General features: G+C 50.7%; 8 protein-coding genes across 8 annotated transcripts; 4 read left to right on the top strand and 4 right to left on the bottom strand.

The window, feature by feature from the left end:
• Positions 1-32: 32 nt before the first annotated feature.
• GUITHDRAFT_102048 (hypothetical protein) lies at positions 33-607 on the bottom strand (the record flags this gene model as incomplete). The annotated part of the gene is made up of 3 exons (XM_005839070.1): positions 33-98; positions 157-345; positions 401-607. The coding sequence occupies 3 exons, from the start codon at positions 605-607 to the stop codon at positions 33-35; spliced, it is 462 nt and encodes a 153-aa protein (XP_005839127.1).
• Positions 608-5,031: 4,424 nt separating this feature from the next.
• On the top strand, positions 5,032-6,011 carry GUITHDRAFT_150699 (hypothetical protein). Its single transcript, XM_005839069.1, has 6 exons — positions 5,032-5,129; positions 5,247-5,364; positions 5,417-5,478; positions 5,526-5,615; positions 5,672-5,814; positions 5,866-6,011. The coding sequence occupies exons 1-6, from the start codon at positions 5,059-5,061 to the stop codon at positions 5,877-5,879; spliced, it is 498 nt and encodes a 165-aa protein (XP_005839126.1). The 5' UTR covers positions 5,032-5,058; the 3' UTR covers positions 5,880-6,011.
• An 18-nt stretch (positions 6,012-6,029) lies between these two features.
• Positions 6,030-7,307, bottom strand: GUITHDRAFT_102046 (hypothetical protein; the record flags this gene model as incomplete). The annotated part of the gene is made up of 11 exons (XM_005839068.1): positions 6,030-6,114; positions 6,160-6,201; positions 6,253-6,318; positions 6,384-6,495; positions 6,553-6,599; positions 6,743-6,810; positions 6,857-6,947; positions 7,003-7,068; positions 7,122-7,150; positions 7,200-7,247; positions 7,287-7,307. The coding sequence occupies 11 exons, from the start codon at positions 7,305-7,307 to the stop codon at positions 6,030-6,032; spliced, it is 675 nt and encodes a 224-aa protein (XP_005839125.1).
• A 1,595-nt stretch (positions 7,308-8,902) lies between these two features.
• On the top strand, positions 8,903-10,432 carry GUITHDRAFT_133871 (hypothetical protein; the record flags this gene model as incomplete). Its single annotated transcript, XM_005839067.1, has 6 exons — positions 8,903-9,169; positions 9,216-9,275; positions 9,323-9,426; positions 9,490-9,874; positions 9,926-10,037; positions 10,143-10,432. 6 exons carry the CDS (start codon positions 8,903-8,905, stop codon positions 10,430-10,432), a joined length of 1,218 nt encoding a protein of 405 aa, XP_005839124.1.
• Positions 10,433-11,438: 1,006 nt separating this feature from the next.
• GUITHDRAFT_102044 (hypothetical protein) lies at positions 11,439-12,925 on the bottom strand (the record flags this gene model as incomplete). The annotated part of the gene is made up of 2 exons (XM_005839066.1): positions 11,439-11,833; positions 11,896-12,925. 2 exons carry the CDS (start codon positions 12,923-12,925, stop codon positions 11,439-11,441), a joined length of 1,425 nt encoding a protein of 474 aa, XP_005839123.1.
• Positions 12,926-13,739: 814 nt separating this feature from the next.
• On the top strand, positions 13,740-17,040 carry GUITHDRAFT_161319 (hypothetical protein; the record flags this gene model as incomplete). Its single annotated transcript, XM_005839065.1, has 6 exons — positions 13,740-14,324; positions 14,372-14,628; positions 14,684-15,850; positions 16,411-16,690; positions 16,745-16,843; positions 16,889-17,040. The coding sequence occupies 6 exons, from the start codon at positions 13,740-13,742 to the stop codon at positions 16,925-16,927; spliced, it is 2,427 nt and encodes an 808-aa protein (XP_005839122.1). The 3' UTR covers positions 16,928-17,040.
• Positions 17,041-17,687: 647 nt separating this feature from the next.
• Positions 17,688-19,264, top strand: GUITHDRAFT_102042 (hypothetical protein; the record flags this gene model as incomplete). Its single annotated transcript, XM_005839064.1, has 2 exons — positions 17,688-18,795; positions 18,855-19,264. The coding sequence occupies 2 exons, from the start codon at positions 17,688-17,690 to the stop codon at positions 19,262-19,264; spliced, it is 1,518 nt and encodes a 505-aa protein (XP_005839121.1).
• Positions 19,265-19,680: 416 nt separating this feature from the next.
• Positions 19,681-24,985, bottom strand: GUITHDRAFT_161318 (hypothetical protein; the record flags this gene model as incomplete). Its single annotated transcript, XM_005839063.1, has 25 exons — positions 19,681-19,795; positions 19,841-19,960; positions 20,002-20,063; positions 20,107-20,185; positions 20,230-20,297; positions 20,398-20,457; positions 20,620-20,725; positions 20,775-20,973; positions 21,104-21,163; positions 21,461-21,557; positions 21,691-21,783; positions 21,933-21,962; positions 22,010-22,063; positions 22,112-22,195; positions 22,252-22,341; positions 22,629-22,716; positions 22,871-22,971; positions 23,117-23,167; positions 23,442-23,544; positions 23,593-23,630; positions 23,888-23,976; positions 24,088-24,247; positions 24,295-24,561; positions 24,609-24,667; positions 24,700-24,985. The coding sequence occupies 25 exons, from the start codon at positions 24,983-24,985 to the stop codon at positions 19,681-19,683; spliced, it is 2,559 nt and encodes an 852-aa protein (XP_005839120.1).
• Positions 24,986-25,323: the final 338 nt, after the last annotated feature.

Here is a 25,323-nt window from a genome sequence, read left to right as displayed (position 1 = left end):
TAAGTTTATCCAAGTAAATAAAGATGAACTTGTTAGATGACGGTCAGATTGACATATTCTGATCTTCTTTCTGTAACCATGTCTTTCGCTTCCACTAGCTGCATCATCAGTATGTCAAAATCCGGTGTTGGGAGGTTGAGAGTAAGCGATTATCACCTGGGAGGTTAATCTGAAACTGTAGGGGAACTCCTCCTTCTCGGCAAGCTCCTTCACTTCCATGTTCTTCGAGTCTTCAAGTGCCTTCTTCGGGTTTTCACCCCATTGTAAGACAGCAGACATTCCATTCTGTAACGAGTCGCCATCGCTCTTAGTGATGGAGACGACTGGGATATTGATATTGGAAACCTTGAAAATCAAAAACATAAGTACATTCCACATGGCATTGCCATCGCGACCGTACCTTTCCCAAGACGTTGAACAAGAAATCTGCATGGTTGACTATGACAACAGCCTTTGCACCAGCTTCCTCTGCACGCCTTGCTTTCTCCGTAAAGGGACAGCCGCCTCGTCCAATTATCGCGATGCATCCCTTGATTTCATCAACATTCTCAAGAGCCCCATTTGCAAGCCATGGTTGTGTGCGAACAATCTTTCCCTTGATGATCATATTGCTGAATTGAGGATGCACCTACCGTACATATCACATCTAATCCAGTTTGACACAAAACAACTTTACCTGCATCCCAAATTCTGCTCGAGTGCAAACTATCTGCCGCCCGCCAACAAATATTCGAGCCAATGCATTCATTGCTGATATCAAATCTTGCGGCCACGGTGGAATCTTCATCTCCATCCCAGAATCTGTTCCAGGCAGGTTGTTAAGCAAACTACAGATGAACCCCAAACAGTACTGACCACTTGCATAAGCATCCAATGTTGGACTGATGCCGCTCTCACATCTTGTCAAATCGCCAGCAACCGAAGATTCAGCACACAAAGAAATTTCATCAGCTATTCCAAGTTGCATCTGTACAGTACAGAAAAGTTCAGACAAGTGCTACATAGTTTCCAGCAGTCATCTGAACCTGTGTAGCAATGGACAGGGGAGAATTGGGTTGAGCACAAGGACAACTTTGCGGTGCTATCGGTGGTGTCTGCTGGAGATGATGCCTCTCAGGAAGCTCAGGTACAGTCCATCGTTTTTCTCTGGTTTCCTTGTTGTAGTAGAACACCTGAAACGAAGCGGTTACAGGCCAACCACACTCAAAGTCATTAGACCTGGTTTCGGCTTCTGGACATTCTCATACTCCATCCAAGTGGAAGGTCCACGGGGCCAACTTGCTCCAACGCCTGTTGGTAAAGTGCCTCCTTGACCTGTTCAAGAGTCAAGGCAAGATGCTGCTAATCCTCAGGAGGACCTTTGAAGAACGGTCTTTCCTGGAGCTCAAATGGGATCGAGTACTTCGATGCTGCCAAAAACGTCACTAAAAGTTGACTTTCCTCATGAAATATGCCCACTTGAAAGTTATCCAAGTCATTATGCGCGTCCTTCAAACTTGCAACTTGACCAGAATCATACCTTTTTGTTTTGGTTTGTATCATACCACCTGAAGTAAGAATTAGCATGCTGAACATCTCATATCGTGATCCAATTGTGACGCACCTGCGTATGAATTTCCAGCATACTCATAGCATGTACATGCAGGAATATCCTCGTGTTTCTTTCCTGCTAATGATAATCGATCTATGCTACAATGTTCATCTGTTTCCTTGTCAATTGCATGCCGAACAGCTTTCAGTTTCTCACCGGTGATGTCTTGGCTGCAGAGACTCGCACTGCAATGGTTCGATACGTATTTCAAAATAGTATTGCTAGAATGATATGTGTTATCATTTCCTCTGGGACTGCACTGAATACTGATTTCCGATCCGTCAGGCAGCATTTCGCCCTCTGCTACTGCAACTGTAATGATTGGAATTGTCCTGGATATGGTTGCTATCACTTCATGGTCAAGGTTACCATCATCGATGATGACGATGCTAGTTGCACCCGCAAGAATGGCCCTTCTGGCATGACTAGCAAAGTTTTCTGATCTTTGATCGATGATGATAATGCAGTCATTGATTTCCTCCAGGTCTATTTGAGGATTTGATAGTATACAATCGACCCTTCGGGCGATCCCGTTGACCCTGCTCACTCTTCCATTGAAATAGATTCGACCAATCAAATTGAAGCTCCCACACGATATTCGACATTGATCTACTCGTTTTGAAGCCATCGTATAGCTGGTCTCAGCCTCCATCGGTGTTGAGAACACTCCACATTGCCTAGATATTCGTTGATCTGAGCTGCTGTTCTGTTTCTCGGAAGACGAATCGTCGAAGCAAGAAATCTTTTGTCTATGATTACACAAAACATCCGAACTCTGTAAAACAAAATAGCTTCAGCATACTTGCTGTTTACCCCTGATAGACGAAAGCTAATATGACTTATGCTCTCTCATTGCTTACCTGGCATGGTGATACATTCTCAAGATTTTCGGCGTTATCCTTTGTGCATCCTTTCAGCAGGTCCTGTGACTTTCCGAGAAGCATTTTGGCAGTCTGGAGCTGATCAGATAACTTTTTGACTCTGGAGAAAGGATGTGAAATAAGTTTGTTGTGGTCTTTCAATAAGTTTATCATGTTCTCCCTCATGAGATTCTGAAACAAATTCAGATTGGCACGAAAATTCAATCAAATTCATACCTCTGTACCACCAGACTGAGAATTTTTCTTACGAAAACTGAATGGAAAAATCTGTTCTTAAATCAGTTTTCAAAACATGTACCAGTGTAGATTTCACGACATTTTTTCTTTTCCAGTCCATTGTGCTTTCATCCTCCGATGCAAATCTTCGTATCCTGCAAGAAAGTATGGGTCAGTGTTGAAATGCTGAATTTCATCTCCATACTTGTTGCCACTGGTTTGGGACCATTCGTTTATGGATTTGAAATCATCTTGCAGTGATTTAATCTCCAGCTGGATGTCTTCAAAGGATTGGAACACTTCTTGATTCATATGCGCAATTTCATGGATTCTGGCATGCATAGATTGTTGGATTTCGTTCTGGTGATTGATCTTGTCCAACTGTTAATTTCAAAACGATCAACCACCCAAAAAGGTGATTTGCAACAATCACCAGAAGATCAGATAGATGTTGAAGCTTAAATATAGCATTCTGCTCGTTTGAATATGACTTCAACAATTCTTCACGATACACTCTTCTTTCCCTGTCCATTTCAATTGATGTTTGATTAAGCTTCGACAGAACTTCGTCCAATCCTTGTAGATCCATCGTTTAGGAATGAACAGAATTAGTGATTACAAACCTGTATGCCTTTGCTCGGAACAAATTTTTCGCAGCTGAGCGATGTTTTCTCCCAAACTTCTCACACTTTGGCACTCATGTCGTTTGATTGGGCCGATATCATAAACCACTTGCTCTCGCAAGACTGAGACATTCACGGTGGATCCTGTTCGACACTTCAATGTGGTTTTATAGCTCACAGGCACAGACCGCCAGGTCCACGAAGTGCATCCTGCAAAGTCTCGATTGGAGCATCCACAACGCAGACATTGTCAATAGAGTGCATGACCTGATGCATGATTAAATGTTAAAAAAGTGCATCCGAGCATTTGCAATGCACATCATTCCGTCGAATGCCAGCAATTTCAGCTGGAGATCCTGGCCAAACTTGCATGACAGCATTTGTGCCAGCTTTTGTCCTAACTAATGCAATCCCGATGCCCTAGTTTCAAGAAGTTAGATAAAGTTTACCTCAACTACCCAACTAGTTATACCACAAAGTCTTGCTTAGCGCTTCGAATATTCGAGGGTACAGGACCTGAAAGACTATCATCAGGAGCAACTTGCGGCAAATGAAAGCTATCACCCAAAGGTTTGCCTGTTCTGAGCCCTGGAGGGATTGAAAGGCTGACACTTCTCATGGTAATTCAAAAAATCATTTTGAAGACCGTCGCTGGTGGCAATTGATCATGATTCCTGTCGTACAATCAGGCAAAAGCAAATAAGATTTCTGAATCTCAGCAAGCCATGCACGAGTTAAACCACGTGAACTGTCTAATGAGTTTCCCTTGTGCCATCGTCACTCGAACGCTCAACAAACATACTCTAAAGGCGTCTTCCGATCGGTTTGAGGCCACAGAGAATATCCCAAGTCAAGACAAGATGTATGTAGTTTAAATGTTTGAAGATGACATCAGACAAGCATGGGATTGTGAAGCTCTTATGGCAGGAATTACGAAGCCACTTTTCAACATTGCATGGCGCCAACGGAGGAGAAAGTTGGTGCGAAGGTAGGGGGTCATACTCGGGGAAACTGGGGGTAGGATACAAATGGTATGATGCAGGAAGCCAAGGTTATGGGGTAGTATCGGTAGGATGGAGGGGTAGGCAAATATGGGGGAAGGTTCTCTTTGAAAAAATAAGTTCAACTTAAATTAATTCACCCCAAAATTACCTCAAAAATTTTGAAACTACAATTAGGGACCTGAAAATTGGGCTGACCGACCAAGTTCGGAAAAGCTCCTTGGCCCAGAGCTACCGGTAGCACCCTGACAGTCAAATCAGGCGGAAGGCAGGGACCCCACCCCTTCCTCAACCATCATGGAGATTTGTGGGCTACAAGGGGGTCTCATCGATCATCTACCCCTACAGCTGACTGTGGAAGTCAACGGGGCACCGGTGTGAGGGTATCATGACTACCGTACCCCTACTTGAATCATCGAAAAGAGCCCCCGATATGACCCCCCTCCCCCCCGCTTCCCTGTAGTACCTGCCGACTCTCCGCGCCGACTCCGATGTTACGGTCGGGGCCTTCTAGGCCCTGACGAGTAGTCGACACCGGACCCAGGAGGACCTTTGAACCTCCGGGGCCCGGGCGGCGCCCGGGCCGAACTGCAAGAAGTTCCTTCCGAAGTTCCGAGTTCCGAGTTCGGAAGTGACGAGAGTCCCGGAGTCCGGACAAGTTCTTCCTACTTTTCTGATGGGTGAGTTGAACCTGAAACCTTCCTTCTTTGCTTCCAATGAACAAGCTCACGGCAGGGCTGGTGGGAATGCTGGTGATGGCGAGAGTGGAGGAAAAGAATGCTAAAGTCACGTTCCTGACCGCCTACGTTCTATCTTGGTAATGGGTGTGCGGACTTGTACTTGTCGACCCTTTCTGAATCCCCAACCGAAACCTGTGCTTGCCTCGTGCTGAGGGGTGTCTGCAGTCATCCATTGATTCCTTGTTTGTTGCCAGGCTCTATTGTAGCTTTGGGTTTATCTGGATGTACAGAGCCATCTTCTTCAAGAACGATAACTCTCACTTTCAATTTAAATCTGCAGAGGGAACAGTGATGACACTTTCGAAAAAAGAGGTGAAAAAACACTATTGGGGTTCAATGTGTTTGACAGATTCATCTTGCTCAGTATGATATCAACAAACTTGGTGAATCATTACAGGCATTTGTGACAATCATGGTATTTGTCGGGTATGTATTGAGTCAACTTCGATCCAGCATGACTTGGAGCGTTTAAGGATGATTGCATATCAACTTGGGGAGTTCCGCGTCGTTTTCATGGTGTCGGTTTACATGGCCTTCTCTATCGCGGAGAGCGAGCTATTCAGGTTGATCTTACAGCATTCTCTTGCATGAGTTCGCGCATGACCGTCTTGTTCTTCAGAATTCACATGCTGGGGCAGTCCGACGAAGTTGAAGAGCTTCGTCGACCCTTTGGACAGAAGAACGACAAGCCGTTCGAGATCAGGAAGAGAGAAGGGCCCACAGAAGATGGCGGTAGCACGCGCATAGACGACAAGAAACAAGGTGAGTGCCTCCGCTGTGATTGGCGGCATCGAGGGTGAGTCCTCCCTGTAGAGAAACAAGATTGATCTTGGAGACCTGATCGGAATGAGGGACACTTGCGAGCAGCATATGTTGAAGTTTAATCATCTAGCAATGAGCTCTACATCTCAACCTAAAATCAGATAATATTCACTGTCATGAAGCAGCCCATGTAGACGGATAGCTCCGAAAGCCCGTCAGCCCTGCTTGCTCGTTCCAGGTAAACTGAGCGCTGTTTCGACGAGAGCAAGGTGCTCTCGAAGTTCCATGATGGTCAAGGCTCTGGGATGAGAAAGTCAGCAGCAACTTCATTCTATTGAGCAGAACCTGTTATGATTGTCCCCACGCAGAGACTCAAGCTCCAGCACCCTGTGTATCGCCTTCTCGTTAGAACAAAGAAACAGGCAGCGATATGATCACCTGTTCGACTCGACTCCGCCAGCTGCTTCATATAAAGATGTCTTGACAGGAATGATGTGATCTTTCCTGAAGAAGGGACCGTCACGTATACAAGTGACGCTTCAACCACAGATGTGCAAAGATCAGCTTACTTGCAAAATTCAATCCATTTGAAACCATTTGTCTTGTGCCAAACTTCAACGGAGTTGAGCTCCCAGCCAGTCACGTGAACGAGCGTTCCTCCCAACCACTTGAGGAACTTTCCTGTTGTCAGAACCAAACGCAGTCACGATGCGAAGCTTAGCCATAAAGATTGACTACCAATCCACGACGTCGGCGAAACTCCAAGAAATTCGGCAGCATGCTCCCTTACGGTACAAGACAACTTAGAGAATGATCTACTACTGCAGATACAGGCTCTGCCATCTCATGTCAAAAGAGGCGCTCCGCCTGAGGAGGGGAAAGAGGGGAATGGGAGAAGGAAGGGGGAGAGGAGAGATGATGAATCTACCTCGGATGATGCTTGACAGAAGCCTGGAGACTGAAAGCTCCTCCGATGGAGTGACCCAGAAGAAGAACCTGTCGACCTCGTCATGCAAACAACGAGCACAGATGTCATCGTCACTTTATCCTCCTTCACTCCCAGCCCCTTCACGACATACTGTATCACACTCATGCAGTCCAGGACGATGCCATCGCGCTCAATCGTCGTGTATCTTCGAGACTGTCATGTCAAAAGGTAGCCAGCAAAACATTACGGGAGTTGCTCACCTTCCAATCAACTCTCCCAATACTTGGCTTCCAAACACAGGGGCCCAAGTGCTCTCATTGACACCCCTGGTAATATCTTTCAATGCCTTTTCATTTTCTTGCTGCAATTTTTCAAATACCGATAGTTGAATACCAAAAGGTTGATGCCCTGCGGATGCTAGTCTCAACGAGTCACACGTGACCTGTACAAGTCAAACCTGGTCGACATAATCTCTTACTGAGCCTGGGTCGATGTACTCCCACGCCTTCCGACAACATGATCATCCATCGCACAAGACCAGAACCTCAAACCTCCCCGTTTCCATTGAACCGAATGATGCTTGGACCATGAATGCTGATTGCGAATGGTTTCAGTGAAAGGATGGGTGGAAGTCATATTATGTCTGCTCGCCTGCCTGTCCCGGCTCCACGCTCCTTCCCTACGTAAGAATCAGTCGAGGAAAACGACAGCGCACAAGAAACACCAAGAAAGAACATGCCGGAAAGATTCACTCCATCTGAAGACAAAGGGAATCATCATGGTTGAATTCTCCTGCAGCAGAGTACCAGGAGTTGAGATGACTACCGGTATGCCTGTCAGCACAAACCGTTACGTCTGAATCGCGCTCCTTATTTTTGTGTTGTGCTGCACCTTCAAAGTTCTTCTGCAGAAAAACAGCATATTTTTTCATCTCGCTGTTTACAGACTCGAAGTTCTTGGGAAACATTTTGGCAAAGATGCCCTGTACCTCAGAGTGATTTGAAATGGAGAGCGAAACATTCTTTCACATGGTTGAAAATCAATTGTGCTGGAAGCACTGGAATTGAAAGGAGAAAGTGCAACAGTCGATGGCATGCGCGACCTTTGCACGGTATCAGGAAACAAACAAGCAGCAGTGGAAGGGCACCTGCCCATGGAAGCGCGATCAAGCAGATCTTGGGAGAGCGGATGATTGCACCGATCCCGTACGTGCGGAGGACCTTGTGAGAGTTATCGGCCCGAGGCTTCCATCGGGTCAGCAAGCAGACCTGGACCGAGTATGCAAGGAGAGCGACGTCATAGAAGAGGAAGCGGCCCCTCCACAACTAATGAGTGTCAGCGCAGGGAGAACCACTCGTGACGCGATCGGACCATGTCTGTGATAGTTGGCCATGTTGCTCTGAAGTTTCTCAAGACCTTTGATCGCTGCGACAGCACCCTAAGCCCTGACTCCATTCCTCTGTCGCTCTAAGCCAGCTGTGAGAATCAGACAAAGATTTGTTAGAATCACAAAGTCAGGAGCAGAACGATTCTTATTCAGCGCGTGTAAAGCTGATTGAAGTCGCTTCTTCCCCTTCCCCTTCCCCTTCCCCTGCATTTCTCATCTCATCGCAACTATCCCACCTTCTCTTCCAATCATCATCTCCTCCCCTCCTCTCCCACCTGGTCTCTTGTCAAACGGCCATCGCGATGTGAACTCAGCTTTTAACCAGGCAACACCGAGCCCCTCTGCTAATTTTTTGTCCTCACAAAGCGCGATGCTGGGGAGGCGAACTTTCGCTGGGATGCTCCCGATGCTCTGCTCTCTCAGCAGCCCTGCAGCATTCCATCCTCCTCCTCCTCCTCCTCCTCCTCCTTCCTCTGCCTCCTCCGCCTTTCCAAGCTCTTCTTACACTCCTGCGGCGTTTTCTCCTCATCAATCATCGTTGACCCTGCATCGAGTAGCAGAGCCTTACACATGCCGCAGCATGTCCTCCTCTCTCTCTCACTCCCTCAAGGGGATGCAACGGGTTGGAGTTGTGGGTGCGGGTATAGCCGGAAGCTCCCTGGCTCGTGTACTTCAAGATGCTGGCGCCTCGGTTTCCGTCTTCGAGATGGTTGGCGTGTCTCACATGCGATCTGAGGGTGACTCGATGACAGGGGAGGGGAGCTGGAGGTCGCATGGCGACGAGAAAGACAAGAGAGCATCCAGGACTTGCGATCAACCACGGAGCTCCGTTGTTCGTGGTCGACGACCCCGAGTTCACGGGCCTGATGGAGCGCTATGTCTCCAAGGGAGTGGTGAAGGAGAGCAGCGCTCAAGTCTACTCGTTGGATTGGAAGACCAAAGGGATGGAGCAAGTGAAGATGGCGAAGAAGTTTGTGGCTCAGCCTGACATGACTTCTCTCTGTGAGTCCCTGCTTGAAGGTGTACAAGTACAGTACCAGGTATTCCTCCCACAAGGGCTTTCGACCTCATTGTAAACATTTGCAGACTCAGGTATCGGAGATTTCAAAGAGGGATGGCGAGTGGGTCTTCTTCGACAAGGAGAAGGTTGATGAGGAAGGAGGGCACGAAGATGCCGCTGACTCTGCATGAAGAAGGAGGTTGGTAGATTCGATTGGTGTGTGGTCACCAGTCACACCGTCGGACACAAACGCTGGGAGCAAGTGTTCGGCTCGCCGCCGCCTCTTCAGAAGCTCAGGTTAGTCGATTCTTCCTTGATGCGCTGAGACTGACCGTTGAGAATGAAATATCTCCTTCACAGCCAAGAGTTCCCAGCGCTCAACTCGCTGGTGGGAGAGCTGCAGGCTGTGAGATCATCGCCGGTCATGGTGGCGATGCTCGCCTACCAGGGGGAAGGAGCAGACATGATCGACTCTCTTCCGTTTGACGTGCTGGATGTATCCCATCATGATGTGATCTCACGAGTCATCCGCAACAACGTCGGGGGATTCTCCTCCCTGGTACTGCACTCCACCCATGACTTCGCTCGCAAGTACGAGGAGGTCTATGGGTCGACGAGTGCTGCTGCGAAGCTGTCGGACAGATGGAGGTCGGAAGAGAACAAGGAAAAAGAGAAGATTGTCCTCGAGGAGCTATGCAGGAGCGGAGAGGCGCTGCTCAAGGAACTTGGCTATGACCTGCCCAAGGTAGTAGCTTCTCCTGTCTCCTTTGTTGCCATGCCAATGACCCGCCAATAGAAAGCTTCCTTCGGGCCGATCCTTCATCGATGGGGCTCAGCCTTCTGTGCGGGAAGCTTGACTGAGACCTCCAACGAAGAGATGAAGATTGCTGTCTGCGGGGACTTCACAAGTTCTGGACTGGCTGATATCTATCATGGGTATTCACTGACTTCTTCCTCGCCTCCTTGCTTCCATGCGCTCCCTGGCGACTGACTTCTCTCTTGACAGGGTGCAGGCGGCAGGCATGAGCGGCCTTACCGCTGCTCACAAGATCCTCTCGCGGCTCTGAGGTCTCCCAGGTGCTCGGGAATCTGCTCGAGACATCAAGACCCGGAGGCGTCTCGATCGGTGCATACCTCGAGGAAGCTGACGATGGCTTCTGCTGGGGACATGACGGAGGAGGTGGAGGCAGCGGAGGTGTTGACAGGCGAAGAGATGTCTTCCTGGTCGAGCCTCTGCTCCACGCACCAAGACATCAACAGAACGCCTCTCCACCAGGACGAGCTCACCGCAAGGAGATCCTAGTGACGATGTGGCCGTCGTGAGGACAGCTGTAGGTGGGGAGGATAAGGAGAGAGAGACTTTTGAAGTTGACGATCCCAAGAAGAGCGTGAGAAGAAGCGTCACGGAAGGGATCAGAGCGACATTGTGTCAAGATGAGCGCAAAAACCCCTGCTCTCTTAGCTCGAAGCGTCATAGTCTACCTTGTCTTTGACACAGCAAGCATGGAATGGCTTATCTGTGTGGTGTGACTTGCAGTGTTCATTTCACTCTGAGGGTCAAAGCGAATCGTCAGATTCTTTCATCTCCAACACCAATGGTGGAAAACTTGATACACAACAGATAATCTTTTTACATGAGGAACCCGTAACCCACTTCAAAACATTTTGAGTGTTCTTGAGTGTCTGTATCATCCAGCATCTGTCTCCTGCTGGTCCACCCAAAGGTACTAGTACGGGTTATGGTAGCTGACATAAGTGCTGTGACCGGTGTTGTACCCCGAGTTGTACGCGGTGGTGGAGTATAGGGTGCTGGTGTAGTCATAGGGGGAATGTCCGGAGGAAGCTGAGTTGTATCCGCAGTCGTAGTATGCTTGCAGGAAGGACGGAGGAGTTGGAGTACTAACATATAGTTGGTAGATGTATAAGCCTCCATATTCATAGTTGGTAGATGCATAAGGGAGGGATGGGCTTTCGCGAGGATAGACGGTCGTGAGGGGGAGCGGAAAGAGGAGGGGAGGGATTATGGAGAGAAGAAGCTAGATGGAAGAGAGGTGGTAGAGGAAGCAAGGGAAGGGGAGGGGGAGAGCACCGGTACCTGGCGCATGTGCTTGATGAGTTTGGGTAGGGGGTGGAGGCGTCTGACAACAAACCACGCGTGTAATCAACTTTAAGACGTGGATAATGACGTGATACAATACAACTAATCATAGCATAGAATTACTGTAACCATTCTACAGACCATCATCGATACAAGATTTTGAAAGCATAATCAAACATCAGGTTCCTTTTTCAAACGTAAGGTTCCTTTTTCAAACATCAGATTCCGACGAGGAAGCGCTTACGGACGACTCGCTTGCAGCAGGATGCTCGCGGGTAAATGGCTGGCTGCTCAGAGCTGAAACGGGAGGAGGGCCGTCGACCCGAGGTTTGCTCGTCTCCGACTTCGACGCTGCAACTCCCTTCGGCTGGACAGCAGGGCTGGGTTCATGCTTGGCAAATGCAACGCTTGCCACAGGCATTTGAGCCTCCATATCATGAGCTGGAGTCGAGCTGCCTGTTGTCCATTCGTCGGGATGACAGCATAGCGAGCACATGATGATTGAAGACGTGAGCTGTACAACGAAGAGCATGAAGCTGAATACAAAGATCGCCCATGCACTGCCAGTGAATGTCGAGCAGAACTTGCCGTATATCTCGTATTCATCTGCAGAAATCACAAAGCCGTCAGCGCCTCTATCCAGCTTACAGCACTTGCAGACAACTCACCACAAACCACTGAGGCAAACAATCCGAAGTAGAAGGAAATGATCATGCTAGTCATCAACAAAAGGATGTCAATGATCAGGTACGCGAGGTGAAAGCCTCCCAGCAGCTTCGTTCGCATGCGGCTGAACGCGATCCCAAGACCTCCGAAGACGAGAGTGAAGATACCAGGAACGATTCCCCATACTCCTAAGAAAACGAGGAAAGACTTTGCCTCACTGTTGTCACTGTAACAACTTGAGTAATAGTATTTGTATGAATATGAGCTGCTGCTGCTGCTGCTGCTGCTGCTGCTGCTGCTTCCGTATGAGCTCGACGTCTGTGAGTAGGAGCCGCTGTAGTACCCCGCGTTGTAGCCCGAGTTGTACGCCGAGGGCATATCTTGATTGTAGTCCGAGGTTGAGGATTGGTCTGCTCTGTCGCTGTTGTAGTAGCCCGAGTAATAGCCTGTGTTGTAGTAGCCTGAATAGCCGTAGGTGTCATAAATGCTATGACCGGTGTTGTACCCCGAGTTGAAGCCCGCGTTGAAGCCCGAGTTGTACGCTAGCCTGTAGGTGGTCAACGCGTCTCCCTGGTCGTATCCGTTGCAGTATCCGGAGTTGTATCCGGAGTTGTATCCAGAGTTGTAGTCATAGCTATGCCCCGACAAGGCGCTCGAGCTGTATGCTCCGCTTTTCCCGGTGTAGTAGGCGGTGGAGTACAGGGTGCTGGTGTAGTCATAGGAGGAGTATCCGTTGTTGATGCTGGAGTAAGCGGAGTTGTATCCGTAATTGTAGTATCCCTTGTTGTATCCGGAGTTGTATCCGTAGTTGTATCCGTCATTGTAGCTTGACCTGAACGTCGTGTCGTATCCTTTGTTGAAGCCCTTGTTGTATCCGGTGTTGTATCCGGTGTTGTATCCGGTGTCGTAGTTTCCGGAGTTGGAGGAGGAAGAGCTGCTGCTGCTCGAGGATGAAGACGGAGACGGGCAGGCTGGGGGCTTATAGGCGGCTGGGACCACTCCAGCAATGAACAAGGCGAACCCGAGCACCATGCTCACGATGGTCGCAGGAAGGACGGAGGAGCTGGAACACTTACACATATCGGGTGGATGTACGAGGCAGGAGGGATGGGCTTTTACTAGCAAGGCAAGAGAGGAGGAGCGAGGGTAAGTATATGAAGAGAAGGATAGGGGGCATGGGGTTGGGTGGTTTTCGGGTAGTGATGGGGTAGGGTCCTCTCTACCGCCTGGGACATGGTTTATGTCACTACGACTCGTCAGGACTCAGTGAGCCCTCAAGCTTGTAGCAGTTTTCGCTGCCTCCTCTACCGACCTAGTATTTTGGTGAGGCGGGTCGATACGGTACGGTCCGAAGCTGAACTTCGGAAAGAGAAAAGGCAAACTTGCCCGGCGGAGCAAACTTGCTTCTTTCACTGGCCAAGGAAGAGGACTTGACTCTCAAACACGGGAGTCGCCGGCGGCTGGGCCAACTTCGAGTCCGCCTCTTTTGTGCGGTTGAATCCATTTGAATCAAAGGCGAATCAGTTTGAATCAGGCTCAATCGATGTACCAGCAGCATGGCGAGGGAGGCGTAGGAGGCGAACTTGCTATCGGAAGAGGCAGGAGAGACCGCGAGTGAAGGAGAGGAGGCCCTGTATTTCCAATATCTCAACTCATGGAAGTGAAGATGCAAGAGACAAGCGTGTCATCTCGTATTTGGCAGTTGTGGTGAGTATACTCGTGTGGCTACAAATCTGGTACAAGCATGGATTGCTGCCTCTCTTCATTCTCGAACAGGATAGGATTCTCAATTATCAAATGCATCTTTATTTACTTGTCAGTCCAGCTTCTTGCTGTCACATCAGACATGAACACAAACATGCTCATGTTGTCATTTGCTGCTTGGAACTACTACATGGTGGACAAGGACGCGTGCGCCTGTCCTCAAGAAGGCAGTTGCAAGAGAGTGTTTCTTGTGCTGAACTGCCTTTCGGAATCGTGTGAAAGTTATTTTGTTGCGAAAGTACTTTCTCGGGCTGATGCTCACGTCTTGTGCCTGTATCTGCTCACTGAAGTGCTGGCCATGGATCAAGTCTTGTTGCAATTATTTGTTGATGAGCCGATAATCGACTCCCGCAGCAAAGGAAGAGATGGTTCAGGTTGGGAGCAGAGTCCGTCTGCATGCGGTAGAGCTTCACGTATCTTGTTTGATGCCTTTCGCTTGTTGATCATCCTTCCCGACAATCTGCCTGCCCTTGTTGACAGGTCTCTCAAGAATCAGCTGGACGAATTCCTCCCTGTCGGGGCGTTTGATATTCGATCCTTCACGGTGACAATGGCAGAAGAGAAACATGCCGACTATGAAGCTGGACCTGAGGTGAAAGGAGGGAATTTCAAGCTCGTGTCTTCAGTAGCCACTCATATCGACATGGCTTCAATCCAAACGAAGCAAGTAAGTCACGGTCTCTTCCTGCTGCTGGTTGTCACTGATTTGGCAAGGTTGTGAGCATCGAAGGATTGACTTGGGAATATCTGATCAAAGATAGTCCCCTTTGGAAGGGATGGAGCCAAATGCTGAGCAACACTGAAGGAACCGTGTCCAGTTCATTGTCGTCTTCGAATTCGGTTGCCTTCTCCTTGAACTTCAATTGTGCATCTCTGATTTTGAATGTCTCAAAGACAAGTGATGGTTGGCCGCACATGTATGTTAAGGTCAAGAATGTCGTCGATGCTCCTTCACTGCAGGCCCTAGGGAGGTGAGGAAAAATGTTGTTGGAACGACACTTCACAACTTGACAAGATTCTTGGTAGGGTTGTAAATGAGAACGTGCAAGATGTGATGCGTTGTATCTTGATGAAACGGCAGAACGAGAGGAGCGAACAGATCAGCCAGAAAGTCGAAGCGCACCTGTCGAATCACTACAGCAAACTACTCTTGGTTGACTTCAAACACAACAGAAAACTTGAGGAAATATTGAGCTCAAGCATCATCCTATTGCGATATGCATTAACGAATGGCCAGAATATCACGAGATATCAGACGGAAATCCTACGACGGGGAGGCTCTGCCATTGTCATTCCATGCGACACGGATCATTATGTTTCCATCAATCTTGACTTGGTCCGCAAAGATTTCTCGTTCTCACATTTATTTCAATCTGCAACGGGCAAGTGTGTTTGGAAAGGAGCTGTGATCGATTTTTCTAATGCGAGCCATCATGTCGATGAACGTTGGAATGTCAACGGCGAGGAGCTGCAAGCGAGGATGAGCTGTTTGGATGTTTTGCTCCCTCTTCAGGCCTGCCCTCGAGAGATCAGGAGGGGCAGAACGCTCCTTGTGGATATCAACATTCTTAGCTTCTACTGGAATATAGGACATGATGGAGCAGAAGAGTTCCTCTTCGAAATGATGATCGACCAGCATGCGAGCTTGACGCCCCCCCTTTCATGTCCAGCGCGAGGCCATGGGCCAAGAAGTATGATGGACAAGAATGATGCCCGAGTTGTCCTTAGCCATCATGGCATGTTAGAAGACGAAGATACGTCGGAACTGTTGATTCGCGCAGTCATTCACAAGCCCCAAGATCCAGAAGCATGTCTCACTGCCAGCGGCAGAGTCGCACTCGCTCTGTCATGCTGTCGCTACGGCATTTGCCGGGTGGAGCTCAAGAATGGAGAGCAGCAAGCAGGATTTATCATCTTCACGTTTACTCTCAGCGAGGTTGACGGTGTAGAAGACAAGAAGGTTATGGATAGTGTGGGGAAGAGGAGACCACACGCCTCTTCTACCTCCCACTCGCACGCTCCACATGCTGGGACAGGCGAGCATCGCAGCCCGGCAGCCCCACCGAGAGGAGAGAGCGCGCAGGAGTCGCATCTGTCGCCACCTGATACGCCGGCAGGCACACTCATGCAGCATTGCATTCAAAGTCTCTCGCCTATTGAGATGGAGGGTTGTGACGTCTCCACCTGCGACAGGTTTTTTCGTACCAGTCTTCTCTTCTTCGTGTTGCCCTTGTCTTCCCCGCTCTCCCTCCCTCTCCCTCTCTCCCCCCCCTGCCCCCTGTTTTGCATTCTTGGCTCTTTACCTCTCTCTTTCTCTGTCTGTACCTGCGCGATTTTGCCTGTGTCTGCGCCTCCATTCCTACCTCTATCCGTCTGCACCACCCGTAGACCTCTCTCCCTTTTCGTCCATCTGTCTGTGTCTGTCTTGCTGTCCCGCTCTGACTCCTCCCGTCATTATCTCTCTCCAACCCTCGTCTCCATAATCCCCCCCCACAACACACACAAACAAACGCTCCAACCCTATTGTGCTCTCCTCTCCTTCCAACTGTCTTGCAACTTGTCGAGCACTTGCTCATTATTTTGATGCCGAGGCAATTGTTTCTCCTCATCTTGCTCTAGATTGTATTGTCTTCTCTGTGCTGCCATCGCACCTTTTATCCTTAATATTATCTCCTTCTCCCTCTTCTTTCTCCTCCTGCCGCTGTGTCGCTCCGATCCCTTCCGTGACGCTTTTTTCCTCACGCTCTTCGCAGGATCGTCAACTTCAAAAGTCTCTCTCTCCTTATCCTCCGCACCTACAGCTGTCCTCACGACGGCCACACAGTCTACGTCTTCCAGTGTCGGCATGAGGACGTTACTTGGGAGATCCGCAGGAGGTACAAGGACTTCCACATGCTCCACCAGCGTCTCCAGCGCTTTCTCGACGTCTCCTCCCTCCGCTTGCCGTCCAAGCAACTTTTCGGCAGCCATAGCGACCGCGTAATCTCGCACCGGCGGCAGGCCCTCCTCAAGTATCTCGAGGATCTCCTTGCGGTGAGCTCGTCCTGGTGGAGAGGCGTTCTGTTGATGTCTTGGTGCGTGGAGCAGAGGCTCGACCAGGAAGACATCTCTTCGCCTGTCAACACCTCCGCTGCCTCCACCTCCTCCGTCATGTCCCCAGCAGAAGCCATCGTCAGCTTCCTCGAGGTATGCACCGATCGAGACGCCTCCGGGTCTTGATGTCTCGAGCAGATTCCCGAGCACCTGGGAGACCTCAGAGCCGCGAGATGATCTCGCAGTGGTAGAAGATCAGCGCGTAGACCGGCTGGTAGAATAGCTAGTTGAATAGGTGGTACACTAGATTAGTCTGATGTTGAGACTCCATCATTGAAAAGGTTCTGTTGCTACTTCCCTCCAATCGATTCTTTCGGAGAAAATTTCGCGAATTTTGCCTTCCAATCGATTTTCAGCAGGATTTCTGAGGATTTCGCACATAGATATGGTAGGGGACCCATAGTATCAAACCTCTCTTTAGGATTTGGGATGTGGCGGGGGTCCATTCACTGCCTAACGATGGCGCGCTCATGTTGGAGTGTTGCACAGCATATGCTTCATGTTGCTTGCAATGAAAACCTACTGGTTGTGATATGATGTTGCTTCAAGCTGCTTGCAATTAAAACCTGCATCGACTTAACTGCAGTAGGTGCGAAAGGATACGTGTTGATGGCAATGTTTTTCTACCCCCTTCAAGAAGCAACCGGTACTAGCATCTTTCAGGGGTATAGAGGGGGTGGGGGTGGCCTGCTAAGGCTCTTGGTGACATTTGCGATGCGTCAGGCCCTACACGCTTCCTTCGCCTGGGCGCAGGTTGACCAGCATGGACCCCTGGGTGCAAGGTGAAGTAGAGAGGAGGGTAGGGGATGTAGGGGATGTAGAGGATGTAGGGGATGTAGGGGATGTAGGGGAAACATAAGTGGAGCAGGTGCGAGTGCTTCGCCATCACAACTTGCTCCATTGCTTCAGTACTCGAACATACCCACAGCTACCAACCATGTGCAACTGTTCCATGACTTCTATCTTTCCTGCGACCATCGTGAGCATGGTGCTCGGGTTCGCCTTGTTCATTGCTGGAGTGGTCCCAGCCGCCTACACGCCCCCAACCTGCCCGTCTTCGTCTTCATCCTCGAGCAGCAGCAGCTCTTCCTCCTCCAACTCCGGATACAACTCTGGATACAACACCGGATACAACTACGGATACAACAAGGGCTTCAACAAAGGATACGACACGACGTTCAGGTCAAGCTACAATGACGGATACAACTACGGATACAATAGGGGATACAACAAGGGATACTACAATTACGGATACAACTCCGCTTACTCCAGCGTCAACAACGGATACTCCTCCTATGACTACACCAGCACCCTGTACTCCACCGCCTACTACACCGGGAAAAGCGGAGCATACAGCTCGAGCGCCTTGTCGGGGCATAGCTATGACTACAACTCTGGATACAACTCCGGATACAACTCCGGATACTGCAACGGATACGACCAGGGAGACGCGTTGACCACCTACAGGCTAGCGTACAACTCGGGCTTCAACGCGGGCTTCAACTCGGGGTACAACACCGGTCATAGCATTTATGACACCTACGGCTATTCAGGCTACTACAACACAGGCTATTACTCGGGCTACTACAACAGCGACAGAGCAGACCAATCCTCAACCTCGGACTACAATCAAGATATGCCCTCGGCGTACAACTCGGGCTACAACGCGGGGTACAGCAATCGCCGTGCTCTCACAAACCTTCTTGGAAGTTTGAGATGGATTCAAAAAAGCACCAAAAACAAGATCAACAACAGCAACATTTCTACTTCAACCATTCGGTCTTCGGACTATTACTACTATAGCTTTTCGACTTGTGAACAAGACAGAAGGGACGCAAAGGCTGGGCTCTTGCTTATAGGAATATGGGGACTCGTTCCTGGTATCTTCACTCTCGTCTTCGGAGGTCTTGGGATTGCGACCAGTAAGTTTCGAAACAAGATATGGGGAGGTTTCCACCTGGCATTCCTAATCTGCGATATCTTCTTGTTGTTAAATGCCATGTCTTTTGCTATCATATACGCGCTTTTCGCCACTACTTTTTGCGGTACGTTGTCATGATGACAATGCTAAGTAATTAGTATGCTGATAAGTTCTTGCTCTCAGGTGACTACGAGATATACGGCGGGAGCAAGTTCTGCTCGACATTCACTGGCAGTGCATGGGCGATCTTTGTATTCAACTTCATGCTCTTCGTTGTACAGCTCACGTCTTCAATCATCATGTGCTCGCTATGCTGTCATCCCGACGAATGGACAACAGGCAGCTCGACTCCAGCTCCAGCTCATGATATGGAATCTGTGATGCCAGTTGCAAAGCCTGTGGAGGCTGACCTGGAGCAGGGAGGAGTCCCTTCGAGCTCCTTGTCTGAGAGAGGAGTGGCACTACACGCAAAGTCTGTCGGAGCTGCGCATTTAGATCAAGTCGCGTACTTACAAGTAGGGGCAAGCGCTAAGAAAGTAGGAGAAGCAGAGCGGAGGGCGAGCAGTGGGAGCGACTCAAGCGACTCAACCTGAGCTGCTAACAAGAGAGGAAAGCAGGCCCTGTAAGCTTCCGTGCCACACATACTCAGCCGAGAATGGAACTTGTCCAAAGGCGTAGATCGATCAGACTGAGGAATCTTCACTTGCGCACTTGCAACATGTACAATTAGAAACAAAATGATGATAATGATGCAGGCGTTGTGAAAATGATCATTTCTTTCGATGTCTTTTCTCTTTCTATTCTCGAGCAGTCGTTGGTCTCACTGCCACTTTTGATTCCTTTATGAACAAGACCTTTATCAGCCCGTAATGTTTGTAATGAACTTGGCTGCGACTCACAACTGCTGTCTTCCACTGCGATTCGTTTCACACGCTTGAACCCAGCAAGTCACAGCCATGACTCTCCATGACCAGCAAGTGGAACGTGTAGCGACGTCACCTCAGTCACATTATGCTGGGATCACGTCGGCGATCAGATCTAGTATCTCTCTACACTTGCTCGGGCTTGTTGTCGGCGTGACCATGACGTACATCACGTTCCCAAGAGGTCGCAAGAAGATGCCCCTGCCGCATGCTCTCAGCCTCTTCCTCCTCCTACACCAGCACAACCTCTCTCTCAGCTTCTCCACGTAGGGCTTGGCTAGGGAAGAGGCGTACCCCTCGAACGCCTGTTCGGAGCTCCCAACAGTCTGCAGCTCAAGAACAAGTACGGTGCCAAGAGGAACGACTCTGAAGGAAGTCAGAGCGACCAGGCCCGCGAGTCAGACTACCTCTTGACCACTGCTCGCTGGGAGAGCGCGACGACTTTGTCCATGGGCCAGAGCTCCACCAGCTGGGAAGGATGAGAGGAGAAGGCGAGATGGGAGGGAGAAGACCTTGTCCTGCTTGGCGGAGAGGTTGGGATTGAGCTCGGGATCTGAAAAGATGTCGAAGGCAGCGATGGCGACGGAGCAGCTGCTGGAGGTGAGGACGAGGCAAACTGACGCTAGCGTGCTGACCCGATGGGATGGGCGGTGTAGGAATGGCCGTGCAGCAGAGCTTCGCTCTTCTCGCTACCTGTGAACGCCTGCGACACGAGGATAGTGAGGACAGCAGAGAGAAAGGGAGGCAACAACAGGCAGGGACAGGAAGAAAGTTGGAGGAGTTGCGAGGCAGGCTCGCTCTACCTGAAAGACATCTTCGGAGGCTACCGTGAGCGCCAGAGGGACCGTTCCTCCTGTGAGAAGCTGGCAGGACCAGAGGTCATCAACTCGTCTTGCAAAGAGCATAGGACAGGACAAGAGAGCAGGCAAAGCCGAGGAGGGCACAGGGAGGGGAGCAGCAAGGAAAGCGACAAGAAGGGATCAAGGTAGGAAGCAAGGGAGTGCGCAGAGGGAAAGTGTCATAACCTTTGAATAGCAGGCAATATCAGGATGGAAGCCTCCCATGCTACAGGCTGTTTGCATTCCAAGCCTCCACATGCCGCTGAAGACCTCATCGGCTATGACTGGGATGCTGCAAGCCTAGTCACGCCTCCGCTGCTTGTCGCAGACAAGAGAGGCACCGGCGCTTCGTCGCCTCCTCCGCGAGGATGCGCTGAAAGAGAGGGTCGATGAAATCCATCCCTCCAGCTCCATGCATGGCGATCTCGAGGACCAGAGCTCCTATCTTGATGTTCTGTCGATATGCGTCAAACACTTGCTGGTCACATGAGATTAGTCGCCTCATCGGGCAAGTTGTCGAAATGTGACGTGATATACTTTCTGTGCGATGCAGTGAGAGCCAAGAACAAGCAGAACAGAAAGGAGCACATATGAAGAGGAGGATGGGAAAGGGCACGTATGAAGAGAAGGAGGGGGAGAGGCACATATGAAGAAGAGGAACATGGATCACCTGTACGACGTGGCCAGGGAGGACACCGAACGCTTCGGCATGTCAAGAGCTGCTTCCCAGCTGCTCCCGCACATCAGACTTGATCAATGCTAAGGAACACAGACCTTGCAAAGGTCAAGTTCGAATCTTGCTCGGTGACTGAAATGCAGCGGTGTTACGGTATAGAAGAAAGCGCGGGGGGGGGGGGAAGTTCAGGGAAGGGAAGGGAAGGGAGAGAGGAGGAGAAGGGAAGGGAAGGGAAGGGAAGGGAGAGAGGAAGGGAAGGGAAGGGAAGGGAAAGAGGAGGAGAGGAGAAGGGAAGGGAAGGGAAGGGAAGGGAGAGAGGAAGGCGTTCACAGCAGTTAGTCGAAGTGGAACCTTGAGGGATGGCAGACAGGTCGATGCGCCACTCTCCCTTGACGATGGCTAGCGTTGGGATGTCGAGCCAGACACCCTTGGGGTCGTACCAGGGCATCTGCAGGTGATCGAAAGGCCGAAGAAGGTCAAGAACAGAGAACGAAGCAGACGAGCAAGAGGAGGAAGTAGAAAAGGAAGTGGAGGCAGTGGAGGGTGAGGAGGAGGAGGAAGAGAGTGAACGTGAGGACCACCTGCTTGAAGCCTGTGAACACGGACGGGGCTTGCGCGTTCATGGCTCCAAGAGTGTCTCCATGATACGACCCCTTGAGGCCCATGATGCGGACCTGCACGAACCAAACTCAACAGTCAGCGATCTGACATGTCACGGGACTAAACCTCCACCTCCTCCTCTCAGTCCCTCAGTCTCTTGCAGTCTATACTGATCGTGCTGCCTGACTCCTCCTCCCTCTCCCTGCCCCCCTCCTCCTCTCACCTTCAACTTCGACAGCTCCTCTGGCGACTTCTGCTCAGCAAATGCTCAGCAACATCCCAACCTCAGGAGAGGTCGACCTCCAGCAGCGAGTGCGTTCGCATGAACTTCCTCATAGCCATCTTCAGCGCGACCTGCAATCCAATTACTCTCCTCGCCCTCCTACCACCTGCAGCCACAACCTCCACAGCAGTTGACCCGTCATCTGAGAAGAACACTCTCGAGCCCCAGCCCCTCGCTGGTCCTTTCAAGATCCGCTCGGTCAGCTGCCAGCGAACAGTTCAGTCTCCTTCCCTCCTCTCCTCCGTCTCTTATCACTGACGCCTCCTCCGTCCTCCTTCTCTTGCCTGTAAAGCTGCCTCATGCGAGTTCTCTGGGAACAGAACATGGCCATATCTCCCACATCCATACGCTGTAGTCAAGATCAACATATGAAGGCAATCACAAAGAGCCGACGGACAGAAGGAATAGGAAAAGGGATGGGAAGAAGGAAAAGCAGGAGCAGGAGCAGGAGCAGGAGCAGGAGCAGGAGCAGGAGCAGGAGCAGGAGCAGGAGCAGGAGCAGGAGCAGGAGCAGGAGCGGCGGAGAAGTAGGCTGAGCAAGATCACCGAGAGCTTTCGTTAACAACTGGTGGAGTCTCGCATCCACTCCCTTGAAGTTGGTCACTTCGCTAGAACTCCTTCCCCAACTCGCCACACCTGCGTCCACCAAGACGCTGCCCCGTCCATCCAGCGGAGAAGTGCGGGAGGAGCCTCCCGGCTCATCGAACCCTTGGAGTAGACCCACCTGGTAAGACAGCATGAGCACAGCAAAGAAGCATGGATGCATGGAGGGGGAGGAGGAGGAGGATGAGAGAGGAGGAGGAGGAGGAGTCGAACGAGAGGAGGAGCAGGATGAGGAGGAGGATGAGGAGGAGGAGGGCAAGAGGAGCATGTGCCACCAGTCCTCTCCAGCGCGAGCATCAATGTGTGTGACCGACTGCACGAGGTCATGCTGAGTGAAGGGCCACCAGACGGAGCTTCTCGCTCGCTCCTCTGCAGACTGAAACAAAACATGTCAGAAATCCAAGGAAGAGGACGAGGAGTGAGAGGAGACGGAGGGAGGAGAGGGAAGGGAGAGAGATAGGAGAAGAGAGTTGAAAGGGAGGAGAGAGAGCGGAGGGGGACAGTGGAAGGGAGTCGCAGACCGCAAGAAGCTGCAGGCGTTCTTTGTGATCCGCCTCCATCAACTTAGTGACCTGCAGCCAGTCAGTCACCGTCTTCCTCCTCTTACTCCTCCTCTTGCTCCTCCTCTTGCTCTCCCTAATGCACTCTTCTGCCCGCCCAATCATGGTTTGCTCTTACTCAATACTTTCAGTCTACTACAGTTCCTGCCTCAAATCTCATCGTTATTCTTTCCTCTCAACTTTTCTAGAACGATTCTCACTTCTTTCCTTTCACTTCCTCTCCTCACCCCATCCTTTTCTTCTCTCCCCTTCCCTTGCCTTCCATTCCCCTCCCACTCTTTCAAACCTTTTCGAACTTGTCCTGGCACTGCAGAAACCATGACCTCAGGGCAGCAGCGGAGAAGTTTGATCTCCGGCGAGGGAGAGGAGGCAGGCCGAAGACTGGAATGCTGCCAGCCAGCACAGTCACACTCTCTCCTCAGCAGCCAGCTCGCAACCTTTTCCCTGTATACCCTCCAAACCCTTTCTTCACCATCTGCAACACGAATATGAATAAGAAGGTAAGAGTTTGAAGTGAAAGGACCACAGGGAGCATGAACTCGGAAGTGGCAATGCCGGTGGTGAACGAGGAGGAGATTGAAAGAGGAGAAGCAGGAAGGTTGTAGCACAGGTGACAGTATTCGAGTTGAAAGTGGAGGAGGAGGAGGAGGAGGAGGAGGAGGAGGAGGTGGTGGTGGTGGTGGTGGTGGTGGAGGAGGCGGAGGTAGTGGTGGTGGAGGAGGAGGATGTTACATTTGCGACTGCTTCCTCGTTTCTCAGCCCCATGTCGAGCATAACGATGCAAGAGATGTCTATTCCCCGCAGGAGCAGACTCTCCATCGCTACAAGGCACATGCATAACAATCACTTCCTCCTGCTCCCCTGCCCCCTTGCCCCCCCTGCCCGCCTCGCACTTCGCTCTTTCTCCAAAACCTCTCCAACTCCCTCTCTACCCCTCCAATCCTTCTCGCCTCCTCCTCCTGTCCCCATCCCCTTGCCTGAGACTGTGCTTGATATTCCTCCGATCTGTCCGTCTCCTATTAGGATCCCCGGAAGTCGCAAGTCCCGCAGCAAGTCCACTTGGCTGGTGCCCGAAGGGGCAGGACTGTTGACCTGTGACCGAGTCACTGCCCCGAGAGCTCGCAGCGTCTCCTCCTCACAGCGCCTGCTGTCTCGATGATAGCAAACTTCTTCGCGCCTCCCCCTCTCTCCCCGAAGGTGCTCAGCTCCTCTTGCAGCCGCTGCAGAATCTGCTCGTCGGAAACTGCCCTCCCCTCCATCTGCACGGCCAGGTGGGGGCCGACAGCATGCGACCAGGCGAACTCGGTCCTTGCCAGCACGTTGCATGCTTGATCTTGGTGAAGAAGATCAGGGAAGTACGAGACTTCAGGTCCGTTGATCAAGATCTGGGACGCATGCTCTCCCACCTTGGCCAGAGCTCAGGGGTGGCAAGGAGGTGGGGGATGGGGGGTACCTCACTCCTTCCTCCGCAAACAGCAGCTACAGTGTCTGCATCTGAGTCTTCAGGGAATCCTGTTTGAACGGGCTTGATGAACATGACAGACCTCTCCTGTCATGAAGGATCACCACAACCCGTCTGCCGACCATCCTTGCCTGATCCTTGCTAAGAAAGTTGCAGATTCCTGCTGATATCAAAGTCTTTCCCACATTGGTGCCGGAGCCCCACACGACATACGAGGGGATAGACAAGTTTAAGCTCCTAGGCTGCGGTCTCTGCCTCTTGTGCGACTCCCCGTCCGAGGAGAGAAATCGAATACCCTGTTTGGTTCGCAAATCGATGAAAAGCTTCAGCCCTGGCTTGAATGATGTTCTCGAGACTTGTCCGAGCATCCTGAGCACACATGAGCACATATTACAAACTCCTTCATTTCAGATGCTCATCGCAGTAGAGAAACATTGCTGTAGGCCTCCACACACCGGCTCTCTACCAGTATCGTACCAACTGTGTCGTCTCCTTCTCTCCCGAATCGCCTCCACACACCCCAACCTTGTCTCTCATGAGGAGACTTCTCATCCTCATCCTCATCCTCATCCTCATCTTCATCCTCATCCTCATCCTCATCCTCATCCTCATCCTCATCCTCATCCTCATCTTCATCCTCATCCTCATCCTCATCCTCATCCTCATCCTCATCTTCATCCTCATCCTCATCCTCATCCTCATCCTC

The sequence above is a fragment of the Guillardia theta genome (genome assembly GCF_000315625.1).
Source record: "Guillardia theta CCMP2712 unplaced genomic scaffold GUITHscaffold_9, whole genome shotgun sequence".
Lineage (NCBI taxonomy): Eukaryota > Cryptophyceae > Pyrenomonadales > Geminigeraceae > Guillardia > Guillardia theta.
Note: the sequence above shows the minus strand (reverse complement) of the source record. Positions and strands in the feature narration are given on the sequence as shown.